We start from the raw sequence: 14643 nt of genomic DNA, 5'->3' as shown, positions 1-14643 counted from the left end.
TTAACTACTAATCCTCAACATTTAGAAAACATTTCGTAGTTGAAAAATAAGGTAAACCGGTCCTTTCCTGTCTCTAAAGACACAGAAAGAAAAAGAACAGGACTGAGTGAGTCGCTTAAGTTAACTTCAAGATTTTCAGCTTGACTGGCTAAAACAGTGTTTTTATTTTTTAAATTTCACTTTTAATGCAGTACTTACAAGCACATTTGAATCACTTACAGGGTTATTATAGAATAAAAATACCGAGGTCACTGATTTTGGTCTTGTTTCGTAAAATAGCAATTTTTATGCTTCCCATTGGATATCCTTCCCACCTGCCTTTCTCTCACCTGCTGGTCTGGAGGTGATTCACCCCCCACTGAAGATAGAGAATTTGTTTCACTGGTTTTTGTGAAATATAACAATTAAAGTGCCACTTGATTTCCCAAGCACTAAAATAATTTCAGAAACTTTAAAAAACTAATTTAAAAGTATTACCTCCCCAAATGAAAAATTTGTTTATTTCTGACTTGTTACAAGTAAACATTAAAGTTATAACAAGCCACAAAATTCTATTCTTGTGTAAGACAAAATATTCCTGATTAACAAATCTAATTTTATAGAAGTCAATTCAAATTGTATTGACTATTTACAGGTCTCTACCACAATGTAAAAATCTTCTGTGGTTCTGAATTCACTGGCTGCTAACCATAGACGGTGGGTTTGTATCTTACCGACTACAGATGCAGACAGAGCAACTGCACTGCGCCCCTGACAATCTGCCCAGCTCAACGCGGCAGCCAGGATTCCCCTTCGGCCTGTTTCTCTGGGTCATCAAAGGTGGGATCTCTTCTAGGTGGTTGGTGACCCAGAGGAATGATCCCTTTTCTGTCTGCAGTTCCCATAGCCGCCCCTGGGGGCGGAGGGGGGGCGTGACTCAGGGACCACTGCACCTCACTTGCCTGAAGGTTCATGTCTCTGGAAGGAGGTTTTCTGGAGGACAAGCTTCAGGCCCTCCCTTTGCTTTGCCAAAGACAGATCCGCCTCCTGGCTATTATTCTTTGCTGCAGTGACAACTGTGCTCTAAGACAAACAACCTATTCTTAGGGGAAAACAATTAATCTCAGCCATCACATGTGTTCCCCAACAGCCGTGTATTCACATGGGCTCGTCCTCGGATATCGGGCTTACACAAAACACGAAGACGTGCCGAGCACTGAATGCGTGCGCTGTATTTAACGGAATCTTCACTCTATCGCATTGCTTCCTCTTTGTGTGTGTTTTTTTAAGCTGGTGAAATCTTTCTAAGCAAAAAGATGATTAATTCCTCCCCTTGTCTTTAAAAACTATGCTCTCATGACAACCTCTTAGCCAATCCCCAAATCTAACTTGGAAAAAAACAAACAAGCAACGACAACACACTTTTAAACAAGTTATTCCTGGGACTTTAGAGATTTACAGCCCTGGATGAGGTCAGTTTTACAGGGACATCTGAACAAAACTCATCTGTTTTAGGACACCCCGCTAATCCTACATATAAGCATTTTTAGCAGTATACATGCTGAAATTTCTGTATGCCCCAGAACTCACAATATGGATCTAATTAGGTCCAGCTGCCTTATGTTAGTAATAAAATTGGAGAGAGAGGAGAGAGGGGAGAGAGAGAGAGAGAGAGAGAGAGAGAGAGAGAGAGAGAGAGAGAGAGAGAGAGAGAGAGAGAGATGAGGGTAGGGGCTTTGTTCATTCCCTCCTGTGCCCTGGTGATCACGAGCAGGTCGTGCGCATCATCAACGCTCGCTCAGGGCAACACATGCTTCTGCACCACCCTGCGGCCCCGGCCCCGCTCGCGCTGAAACTTTTCAGCTGCGGAGCTCGCACCCGCCGGGGAAGAGATTTACGCAGCGGCCGAGCCCCACGCTCCGACCCCACCCCACCGCCCCCGCCCGCTCCCCGGCACCAGGACTCACACCAGCGCGGACGGGCAGGGCATCTGGTTCCAGGGGCAGTTGTACTGAGCTTGGATAAAACTCTCAGTTCCCTCCTGCACAGAGCAGCTCACATTCTTGTTCACGATGTAGGCGCACCAATTCCTGGGGCGGAGAGAGAGGGAGAGGGGCGGTGTGTAAACCTGAGGCTGGGGGAGACGGACAAGCTGCGGCACCCGCAGATGGAGCCGGGGTGAGGGAGGCCGTGCTCCCCGCGGAGGCGGGGGCTCCACAAAGCCGACCTTGCGGAGGGGCGCGGGCGCGCCGTGGGAGAGCCGGCACCTTTCCCCTAAAAGAGACGGGAAGGGGGAGCACCCGGCCCCAAGGACCCCAGCAAGTCCTGGGAGGGGTCTTCTGATCCCTCTGCTCTTCGGGATGCCTCTGCGCGCGGCCCGGCGGCATCACTGCTGGAGGCGCAGGCGAGGTCACCGGGACCCCGCGCGGATCACGGAGCGCACGGCCACCGGCAGGAGGCGCCCCCCAGGGGCAGCCCGCGGGGGACCCCGGCTGCGGCTCATCGCCTCTGGCAGGGCAGTTTCGGGCCCGGCCCAGGGCTTTGAGGGGTGGCCTCACCGTCCTGGGGGCGAAAGAGGGGCCCCGCACTTACTTGTTCCTGGCACCGGGCCGCGCGGGGCCGGCTTGGCACAGTCCCGCGCCGCCCAGGGCCAGCAGGGCCAGCGCCCAGCGCCAGGACGCGCGAGGCCGGGGCCGGGGCCACATTGTGCGCGCGGGGCGGGATCCGGAGCGCGGCGGGTCGCGGCGAGCGCGCGAGTGTGCGGGCGGCCGGGGCGCGGCCGGAGGAAGCAGGAGGCGCGGGCCCTTCGCGGCGCCCCCACCGCGCTCCGCGGCCGCCCCCTCCGGCTTCTCGCTACCACTTCTCCTTTTCCACCCCGTGGGCCCGCGCTTCTCCTCGGTCCCTCAATGACGCACAGGTCCCCCCGGGTGCCGCCCTCTATTTCACTTCCCTCTCCGAAACGTGACGCTCCCTCCACCACGACTCCCTGTCTCCAGTCCCCAGGCCGCTCAGCAGGGGGCTTGGGGTGAAAGGGCCAAAGGGCTTGGGAGAAGGGTCTGTGTTACAGAATTTCCAATTACTCATTCCTTTGGTCTCTTCCCAGCAGCCAGGCAACCCCGCCTCCCACCTTCCAGCAGGCGCGCCCCGGCCCCTCGGGAAGTGGCCGCAGCCGGCGCGGCGCAGTCCTCACGTCGAGCCTGGGTGCCGGCTTCCCAGGGTGAACGGGACACCGTTATCAGTCCTTTATCAGAGGCGACTCGCATTTCCCTCTTCTGGCAAGACGCGGCCGTTCCCCCGCATTTGGATTTAGGAGAGTTTAGGGGGAAATGAACGCGGATCCTCTTCTTTTTCTGCGCCCAACTCTGCCTCGTCCATCCATTTAACGGTTTCCAAGCCACCGTGCGGGGCAGCAGGGGACTGTGGAAGCCACCTCCCCAAAGCTTCTGAGGCGCATCACACTGACCTTTGAAAGGCAACCTCGGCCTCTGCTGCTGCGGTCCTCCTCTGAACTTGGTTTTTCTATCAACAGTAAACCCATTTACTCCACCACAGTCTCTTTGCTTCTTAACAGTTGAGACATGTCTTGTCACCTGCCTGCATATTTTCTTCATATTCGTGAGTCACACTCATCTTTATCACTTTCTTTGGGGGATGAAGCAAACCCCCTGAATAATGTTACATAAAATCCAGACCAAAGGGTTGTGTTCTTCTATTTGAGTTTACCCACTGCATGGAATGAACACTAGAGTGAGGTTATTTGTGTAGGTTAACCGTAATGACTGTGAGCTGTTATTACGCTGTTGGCTGTGAGTTATGTGGACAATAATAAGGCTTTGCTGCGTTCCCTGGGCTACTAAATGAGGCCATTGGCCCGTTTCATTTCTAATATGTTTTGAGGGGGATGTTGGCCTTTTGATTTGCAAATGAGAGAACGTTCCCTAAGTAGAAACTTTGCAAGATCCAAGCAGAAATTATACCATGTAAGGACATAGTCTGTTTATGAACTTTCCAAGTGGCGGATCATGCCAATAAGGGACTGAAGTCATCCCAGCCTTCAAAAGAGCCACCCCAAGGGGAAAATAGCAGAAAGGGACAAGAAGCTGCCTTGCATAACCAATCTGTATCTTTCTGTGTGGCTGCACTATCGTCCCCATCCTAACACGATTTCTGTTCACAAAGTGTCATAGGGAAGAAACGGAGCCCAGAAATGAAGGAGAGGGACAGCGGGGGTGGGGGGGGGGGATGGAGGAAACACACAGGTGTGTGTCTATCTAAAATTAACAGCTAACAATCACAACTTCAATACAGATAATTCTTAAACTTGACAGTGAAGATGAACTGATCAGGTCAAATCTATTTTTTTCCACTGAATCGAAGTTAGAGTAGGAAGTCATATTCTAGTTCCAGAATTTGAGAACCAACTTCTCATTGAGAGGACCACAAACTATATTTAATCAGCTATAAGTCAGTAAATACATTTTATTCTGCGCATCTGTTCCCTGCTAGGCATTGTACAAAAATACTGAGGATTTGTACATGGCTCTGTGTTTATCGAGCTTCTGTGCGCTGCTGTGCAATGAGGGGTATGAAGTTTCTGATGCTCAGTCCATTACGTGAGCTCACAGTTATTACAGACAAGCCCACGTGTCCCCAGTGTGGGGCTGCTCTGGGAAGATGGAAGAAGACTCTTGGCTCTCAGGCCAAGACCCCAAGAGACTCTCTTCCCTTCCTCTTCTCTCGCCAGAGGGAGGGACACATCAAACTGAGAACCACAGAGCCCTCCAGGAGCTTCGTGAGGGTAGAGAGCTCACACACCTTAGGAAACAGGCTAATGTGGGCAGGTCATCTGGTCCCAGCCATAAGCAATAATGTGGACACAAATGGTAGGATGCTGGAAGTGTGGACTGCTCATCAGCCGCCCACTCCCTTAAGCCCCTGAAAACTCAGTTTGCTATAACAATCTAAAGGAATTCCTTCTGCTTTTAAATAAAAAGTGCCCCATAGTGACTTACACTCTTGATTGTGACCAACTTACCTAAAGCAAAAACACGAAGTAGAACTACTCCATAACCCATTCCCTCAGTGTTGGTCATGCTAGGAGATGCTCATCGGGCTCTGAACTTGGGGGTACTTCTCGCGAAGCAGTGAGCCTGCTGGGCCCTGGGCCCCCAGGTGGAAGGAAGGGATCCTCACAGAGACCGCAGACAGGATGTCCCCCATCACCATGCTCAGTCATCTGGGCGCAGACATTGGATCAAGATGAACAGATTTTGCATCTAGGATGTGCTTGAGCCTCTAAGACTTGCCTGTTTGTCCCACTCTTCTCTCTCCTCATCTTTGCTTTGTTGACATAGGAAATGCCCAAACCTGATGACTCAAACTGATGACAACTGCTGGGAATCAAAATCTCAACGAATTGAGAGAATGCTCTGGAGAAGGGCAGTTTTATGCATCACAATGAAAGGGGGAGGCGTAGGGAGGATTACATGAAAGCCATTGGTGGTAGATGAAGGCCGATGGAGAAAGCAAAGTGGGGAACCCTGGGATTGGATACAAGTAAAATGGAGAGACACATGCTTCTTTTACATTGGTGGGCACAGGACAGTTCATGAACATTACAGCACACAGAGACGGCTGTTCAGGGAAACAGTGCCGGTTCTGTGGTCTGCCCCTGGGTGTGGTGGGTGATTTCTAGCCAGTTTCTTCCTCCCACTCCCCAAGAGAAAGCACGTAGCTCAGCTCATTGTTTAGGAGCATTAATAACGCCACAAAAATAAATGCAGATCATCAGGCAACTCAACCATGAATATCTTCTTCCTTAAAAAGATGAAATTAGTTACTAATTCCATATCCCCCAATTTTTTCCAGATGTTCCTTCGTTCTAAGGCTGCTCCCTATAACTAACTTTAAGCCAAATATTACACTTGAGAATTTATTGCTGTCACACTTATCATATGATTCTGAACACTTTTTTTTCTTTATAAGAAATAACTGACAAAAATAGGCTCTAAGAATATGTTTGTTTCTTACCAAGAGAGCTATAATAGCTTAGGCAATAATTCTTCATCATTGCAAGCCACATCAAACTATGTTGTAGTTCATCATTTATTTATGGAATGAAAGTTGATTGTTCTGGAATCAACAAACTGTTTTATATAGGCAGAATGAGTTTGATGATTTTAAGTTAATCAATTTTAGCACAATCTTGGTTCATACTCATTAGAATATTCATGAGCAAATTAACTCTCTCCAGTATTTCAGGTTGTGCAGTTCTAAACAGTGGTTTAAGTATTTGAATCCAGTCAATTCTCATCATTTAGCATAGTATGTTCTATAAAGGTGCTGCAAACACTGAATTAGGGAATGCTATACATTGCTTCTAGGGGACATACAGGGTAGTTCCTACAAACCTCTGGTCACAATGGTTTTGTCAACCAATCAATACATAATCCTGTTTTATATGTGTTTCTTTTAAAGGCACCTTACTTAATATATATATTATTGGTTCATTAACATTGAACTCATGGCTAACACTACTGCAAGTCATACTTAACTAACATATTTTCTCCATGAGGCACATCACAACCTTCTTGTGCTTAGAAACACTAGACAGCACTCAGCACTATGACTGAGGCCGTTTTAAACAGCAAAATGACTCACAAAGAGCACGAAAATGAAAAGGACGCCTGTTTATAGCATGGGAGCTAAAACAAGAAGGCAGGGCCTCGTCTTGCTGGACTTCAGCTGGGAACGTGCACATCGAGCAAGTCATGTTTCTCACACGTCCACAGATGAGCATGAAGTGCTGCAGTACTTGTTACTTTTGGAGTTACACATAAATTTAGCGAGTAGGCTAATTCACAAACACAGTCTACGAATGATGAGAATCAACTGTATTTCAACTTAAGTCTGGAAACAGTAAGAAAATGGTATATTTGGGGAGATAAGAAGTTCTTGAGGTTTTGTGGCCATCCAAAGATTTGTTTCGTTGGGAGCATATTGAGGAAGTTGCATATTGAACACTATCCCAGGCAATATGGAAGCCAGAGAAAAACAGATTTAGCTTTTTATTATCTTCATTGACTGGGAAGCAAGGCACACATGTTTGAAATGACTTCAGAACATGTACAAAGTTACATTTAGTAAATAGAATATAGAGCATTGTTCACGGAACAGACTGACAGCTGTCGAGGGTAGGGGAGAGGGGTGACTGGTTGAAAGAAGGTGAAGGGATTAGCCAAAGAACTTATATGCAAAACCCACAGACACAGACAACAGTGTGGTGATGGCTAGAGGGAAGGGAGGATGGGGGGGGAGGGGAGGCGGGGAGAAGGTGGGCAAAGAGGGGGAAAATGGCGGCATCCGTAATAGTGTAAACATAGAAATAAAGTCACAGATAAAGAATATAGCATTATAAAAACAGTGTACCTCGGTATGATGGAGAGAGAGATTGAGGCAATCAGAAAAGTTGAACATTAATTGGAAAAGGCTGTGGAGAAGTGTTTTTGTTCTTGTTTTGTTTTGCTTAAAATCAGCTGATATGAAAAATGAATGTGATCGCAAGAGAGGAAGTGATTGCAATTGTGACCTGTGCACTGTATGTTTTTAATAAGCAACGGCAGGAGCTAGCCCGTAGATTAGCTAAAGCAGGTGGTCTTTGAAGGATGTAGATGAGGCAGAACCAGGTAGGACTGAGGAGTCATGAACATGACAAATGGGTGCAGGACATTTCACTGTTAAAGGGTCCAGTACAGGCGAGTGGAGAAAAACAAGCTCTAGTTTGTTGTTTGTTTTTATCCCCTTATCTAAAAGTAGGTGGGCCGTCCAGATACCGATTTGCCCGGGCCAGTCCCAGGTCACTCCATTGTGGGTCAGTTAACATTGTTTGTAGTGTCTCCTTTCATCTTCCAAAGTGCCCTGGGTTTGGTCACTCTAAGAGACCTAAGATGAACTGAAAGACACACTATGTTTGTTTAATACAAACAGTATTTATAAAGGCTAAAATACTAGTAAACGTCAATGCAAATAATAAAATCAGAAAATGAGAAAGAATTGAACTGCTCTAAGTCATAACTTTATTCGGGAAAAATTCTTCTGTTCTTCTATTACCTCATGTATTTTGGTAACTTTTTGAAGTTTATATTGTAAAAAACAAGTTCATTAAGCACTGACAACTAGGTTATTTAGTTGTCAATGAAGCAGGATATTTGCATGAGGTTCTTTGGCTCAGTCTTTTCAGACTTACTTTTTCAAAAAATATTTTTATTGGTTTTAGAGAGGGAGGGAGGTAAGGGGAGAGAGAGAAACATCAATGTGGTAATGGGGATTGAATCCACAACCTGGATTGTGCCCTGACCAGTAACTGAACCGGCGACCTTTTGGTGCTCAACCACCTGAGCCAGCCAGGGCCAGACTTAATCACTTTTAAACTAAGAAAGAACACAGCACCATGGTGCAACATCATATTTAAATCTCTGGCCAGGTCCCAGCACATTTAAATAATGCAGAGCAGGGAAGGGCATGCTCAAATGGAGCTCACCATCTCAGCCCATTGACATCTTTGAACATTTATTGGTTAAAAGACTACAACAACATAAATAATAAGCCAGGGGCAGATAAAAGTTGCTAATATCTTTTGACTAATGGCAAATACAGGTGAGACGAGTTTCATATTCAGAGAATGCTGAGGGGTCAAGTAGGAAAGTGACTTCGTCTTCTATTACACTCTTACATGTTTTCCTTAATTTTTAAAATATAAAAACAAAATATTTTATTCCCAGAATATTCTGAGGTTATGCTTTCCAAGTGGTTGTTTGCGGGGGAAGTGGTGGTGCCAGGACTCCTGGGAGAAATAGGCAGAACATTAGAAAAAATGTACCAGCACTCAGTTCCAGCGTATTTCAACCCTAAAACTATCTTTCTCTTTAGTACGAGGGATTCCAATGCCATAAAGGATTTTAAAAAGTAAGTATTTATAGATTAGTTTCTAATGTAAATTTTTATCAACATACAGCATTATAAAAAGTACTTAAACCACAAGTGATTTATGAATGAATTTTCACAAAGTGACTATGCAATCAGCACCCAGATAATGAAGCAAGTCATGACCAGCACCCAGAGCCCCTCGTGCCTCCTTCCAACCATGAATCCTTTCCAAAGGTCACATCGACTCTCACCTCCAACACCACTGATTAGTTTTCAATGCAGGTTTGTTGAAGAAAAATGATTTCTTATTCTCCTTATTCATGCTTTAACCCTATGCCTGGCACAGTGCCTGGCATATATCAGTGTTCATTAACACAAGGGTAAATGAGTGAAAGAAAGATAGGTATCTGGCTTTTGTAAGACAGTTGACCAAGTTCACATACCTAATATATAGCGGTAAAGTGGCATTAAATTGGGGTGAGAACTGGGATCTGGGGATGCTAACTTGGACACAAGTTGAAAACTCAAACTTTGAACAGAAGAGCATGCTTCAGCTTGATCTTGTAACAAATGTGCACAACCTGAAGAAATCTAAGCGGCCCTTACCTTTCCTTGGGCCTTTATCAACTCTGCTCACATCAGAGTGACTGGGAAGGCCCACCTCCGGAGGCATGTTTCTCGTTCTCACTTGTAAATGGACCCATATTAGCGAGGCCCTCGCCTGACCCAGGCAGCCAAGAAATGACTATTTTCAGCTTCTCCACCCGACTCTGAGGCCCAGAACAAAATAAGAGTCACCCTCTCCCTAGGCCAAAGCATGTGATCTCCAGCCAGAGTGCTTCCCGCCCTCATGGATGAGGTAATGAGGGGCCAACTAAGGATTCAAACCTATGCTGCCTTAGAATTAGTTTTCCTGAACTTCACTTTTAAAAAGCTGGAAGAACCAACCATTGCCAAATCACTGCTTAGCCAGAAAGGTCTGTCAACTGTAGAGATAATAAATACGAGGGAAATCAATTTTAAGCTTTGAACTGCTGTTCCTAAATGATTGCCAGGGAAATAAAAATTAATGTTGTCTTCTGAAGGATGAATTCATTATGCATAATCTCAAAGGTTAGGGGAAGTCTGAAAGGGAGCAAGTCTGGACAACGAAAACCGTTTTGGTCAGAGGAAGTGCCCCCCCCCCCCCCCCCCCCCCGAGACGCAGGGCACTAGGTCCGAGGGGAGTCATCAAAGGCAGAGCTAAGGCCCAAGAGAAAGACGCAGAGCCGTGTCATCCACATCAAAACTAGTCTTTAAACGAAGAACGTTAAATCCAGAAACTAATCTAACTTGCCTGAAGAGGGCTGAGGCGGGAAAGGGATACTTTCCTCTTATTACCTGTTTCCAGTTACGTCTGATTGAAGGCCTTTAAGCAAATAAAATCTTTGCATAAACTGCTCCCTCTGTGTGGAGTTTTCTTCATGCCTGGGGACCTTCACACCACCCTCAGACCCTGGCAGTCCTCATTCACTCTGAAGCTTTCCCTCCTCCAGGCCCCTCACATGTTCTCAACATGTAGCTGATAAAGAGTTGAGAGGAACTTAACGAATCAACAACAATAAATCAACAAGAAAAAGACAATCCCATAGAAAAAAGGGCAAAAGACTGGAATCTGCACTATACAAAGGAAACTTAAATGGCCAATAAAAAATATATGCTCAACCTCATGGACGTGCAGAGTAATTAATATCTACGATAGATACTACATACTACCAGATTGACAAAAATTTTACAATCTGACAATACTGTTAGTGTGAATGCAGACAGAAACTCTCATTCATGGCCGGAGGGAGTTTAAATGGGCACAACTCCCTGGCCCGTGTGGCTCCATGGTTGGAGTGTTGACCTGCATACCAAAGGTTCTAGGGCTGGATTTTCCCAGCTAGGACATATGCCTGGGTTGCAGGTTCAATCCCTGGCCCCGGGTGGGGAGGATGCAGGAGGCAACCAATCTATGTTTCTCTCTCACATCGATGTTTCTCTCCCCCTCTTTCTCCCCTCCTTTTCATTCTCTCTGAAAATCAATGAAAAAAATATCCTCTTGGGAGGGGCAGTGCAAGCCAAGGTCAGCAGCTACCTGTGACCAGCCTGGCACTAAGTGGTAGGAGCTACAAAGTGATCCATGGTTGGTAGCTCCCTGTGCTGGCCTGGAGGTGCATGGAAGAGGCCACACTGTGAACTGAGGCCGGCTGCCACTGGTTATCGAGCCTGGGCAGCTCTGCAAAAGGCATATAGGGCATAAGGCTGCTCATAAGGCTCAGCCCCTGAAAGAGCCTTAGACTGTACACAGTTGGGTGAGACAGGGTCTAAGGAAGTTACCAGAGGGGAGTGAGTGGTGTCGACCAGGTTAATGTTGATTCCAATCGGGTGCCATTGCTGAGCCTGGGACCATACAGAAAAAAGCACAGAGCACACTGAGGCCAGCTGTCACATGCCTGGGGCCGAAAGACCTTGGAGGTTTTAAGGAAAAAAGTCTGCTCGTTTTTAAATTGGATTTTCTTTCGCTTTTTCTATTGAGTCATATGACTTCTTTATAGATTTTGGATATTAACCCCTTATCAAATATATGATTTAAAAATATCTTCTCCCATTTGGTACTTGGTCTTTTCATATTGTTGATGTTATCCTTTGCTGGTCAGAAGCTTTAGTTTGATGTAGTCCCACTTTTTTAAAACCATTTGTTTAAATTGATTTCCGAGAGGAAGGGAGAGGGAAAGAAACATCGATGAAAGAGGATCATTGATTGGCTGCCTCCTGCATGTCACCCACTGAGGATCGAGCCCACAACCCAGGCATATGCCCTGACTGGGAATCAAACCAACAACCTCCTGGTACATGGGGTGTTGCTCAATCAACCAAGCCACATCAGCCAGGCCTTTCTTCTTTCTTAATGTGGTTATTTATAACTACATTTCCCTCTAAGCACTGCTTTAGACACATCCCATAACTTCTGGTGTGTTTTCTTTTCACTCATCTCAAATTATTTTCTGAATTCCTTTTGATTTTCTCTATGACCTATTGGTTATCTAGGAGCGTATTGTTTAATTTCCAAGTGTTTGAGTTTCCCAATGTTCCCATTATTTCAAATTTCATTGCATTGTGACCACAGAACCTACTCTGTATTATTTCTGTCCCTTTACATTTTTGGGTTTGTTTTATAGCCTAGCCTATGGTCTATCCTGGAGAACTTTCTGCATGTGCTTAAGAATGCATACGGTTGTTGTTGGGTGAAATGTCCTATGTGCTTGTTAAACCTAGTTGGTTTATATTGCAGTGGTTCTCAACCTTCCTAATGCCGCGACCCTTTAATACAGTTCCTCATGTTTTGGTGACCCCCAATTTCATTGTTACAAATTGAACATAATTAAAGCATAGTGATTAATCACAAAAACAATAGGTAATTATATATGTGGTTTCCGATGGTCTTAGGCGACCCCTGTGAAAGGGTCGTTCGACCCCCAAAGGGGTCACGACCCACAGGTTGAGAACCGCTGGTTTATAGTGTTCTTTAGGTCTTCCATTGTGTTGTTGGTTTTATCTATTAGTTGGTCTAATTGTTCTACCTATTACTGAGAATGGGGTATATCTGATAGCAAAACCAAAGACACTAAAAAATTATAGGCCAATATTCCTGATGAACATAGATGCAAAAATCCTCAACAAAATCCAGTAATAGCAAACTGAATTCATCAATACGTTAAAAAGATCATATACCATGATCAAGTGGAATTTATTCCTGGCATGCAAAGTTGGTTCCACAAATCAATGAACACGATACACCACATAAACAAAATGAAGACTAAACATTACTATCATATAAATGCAGAAAAGCACTTGACAAAATCCAACAACCATTTCTGATAAAAACTCTCAGCAAAATGGTGATAGAACATCCCACAACATAATAAAGGCCATCTATGACCAACCCAAAGTTAACATCATACTCAATGGTGAAAAGCTAAAAAAATGTTTTTACTGATTTGAGAGAGAGAGAAAGGGGGAGGAGAAACACCAATGAGAGAGAGAAACATCAATATGGATAGGCTGCCTCCTGCACACTCCCCTGCTGAGGAGTGATCCCGCAACTCGGGCATGTACCGGGAATCAAACCAGTGACTTCTCAATGCATTTGTTGACACTCAGCCACATGGACCAGGCTGAAAAACTTTTGTTTAAGATCAGGAACAAGACAAGGACATCCATTTTTACCACCTTTATTCAACATAGTATTGGAAGTCCTAGCCACAGCAATCAGACAAGAAAAAGAAAGCATCCAAACAGGACAGAAAGAAGTCAAACTGTCATTATTTACAGATGACATGATACTTTATAGAGAAAACTCTAAAGATTCCACCAAAAAACTATTAAAACAGATGACTCAGTGAAGTAGAAGGATACAAAATTAATATTCAGAAATCAATTGCATTTTTATTTATTTTTGTTAATCCTCACCTGAAGATACTTTTACCATTGATGTTTTTAGATTGTATGCAAGGGAGGAGGAGAGACAGAGAGAAACATTGATGTGAGAGAGATACATCGACTGGTTGCTTCCCACACGCACCTGAACTGGGCCCAGGAATCGAGCCTGCACCCAAGATATGTGCCCTTGATCAGAAACGAACCCGAGACCATTTAGTCTGAGGGCCAACACTCTAACCACTTAGCCAAACTGACTAGGGAGATATCAGTTGCATTTTTAAAATAATACATTTTTATTGATTTCAGAGAGGAAAGGAGAGGGAAAGATAGAAACATCAATGATGAGAATCACTGATCAGCTGCCTCCTGCATGCCCCCTACTGGGGATCAAGCCCACAACCCAGGCATGTAACCTGAGACTCGAACCTCCTGGTCCATAGGTCGATGCTCAACCACTGAGCAACACCAGCTGGGCTAAGCTGCATTTTTATACATCAATAACAAACTATCAGAAAGAGAAATTAAAAAAGCAATTCCATTTACAATTGCATCAAAATAAAATACCTAGAAATAAATTTAATGAAGGAAGTAAAAGATCTGTACTCAGAAACTATTAGACAACTGAATCAAGAATCTGAAGATGTAAATAAATGGAAATATGGTGCTCATGGATAGGAAGAACTAACATCATTAAAATGTCCATACCACCCAAAGCAATCTACATATTTAATGCAGTCCCTATCAAAATACCAATAACATTTTTCACAGAACTAGAAAAACTAATCCTAAAATTTATATGAAAGGTAAAAAAACCCCGAATAATCAAAGTAATCTTAAGAACAAAGTTGGAGGTATCATGCTATTTGATGTGGAACTATAGTACAAAGCTACAGTAATTCAAACAGCATGGTACTGGCACAAAAACTGATACATAGATCAATGGAACAGAATAGAGTCCAAAAATAAACCCATATCTACATAGTCAATTAATCTATGACAAAGGAAGCAAGAATATACAATGGGGCAAAGACAGTATCTTCAAAAATGGTTAGGAAAACTGGACAAATACATGTAAAAATGAAAATGGCTCATTTTGCAAGTTATGTCTAATTACTATGTTGTACACCTGACACTAATATAGTATTGTATAACTGTAACTAAAAAATTTAAAAAAAAAATGAAAGCAAAAGGTCATTGCTGGTGTGGCACAGAGGTTAGTGTCTTCCTCTGCACAAAGTGTTGTTTTGGTTTGATTCCCAGTCAGGGCACATACCA

The 14643-nt window shown here is 44.5% G+C and overlaps 1 protein-coding gene across 4 annotated transcripts in view; it reads right to left on the bottom strand.

Annotated features, from left to right (window-relative positions):
- EMILIN2 (elastin microfibril interfacer 2) overlaps positions 1-2887 on the bottom strand; it is a 42726-nt gene extending 39839 nt beyond the window's left edge. For 2 of the 4 annotated variants that reach the window (XM_059706529.1, XM_059706530.1), the window contains exons 1-2: positions 2572-2886; positions 1947-2069 (exon numbers count right to left, since the gene is read on the bottom strand). In XM_059706529.1, coding sequence (XP_059562512.1) covers positions 1947-2069; positions 2572-2684 — 236 coding nt within the window. In that variant the 5' untranslated portion in view covers positions 2685-2886. Of the gene's footprint in view, positions 1-1946; positions 2070-2571 lie in introns of all 4 variants that reach the window. The other 2 variants (XR_009454145.1, XM_059706527.1) reach the window with 2 other exon arrangements.
- Positions 2888-14643: the final 11756 nt, after the last annotated feature.

This window comes from Myotis daubentonii, chromosome 8 (genome assembly GCF_963259705.1).
Source record: "Myotis daubentonii chromosome 8, mMyoDau2.1, whole genome shotgun sequence".
Taxonomy (NCBI): domain Eukaryota; kingdom Metazoa; phylum Chordata; class Mammalia; order Chiroptera; family Vespertilionidae; genus Myotis; species Myotis daubentonii.
The sequence above is the reverse complement of the archived record's forward strand: the minus strand, read 5'-3'. Positions and strand labels throughout refer to the sequence as shown.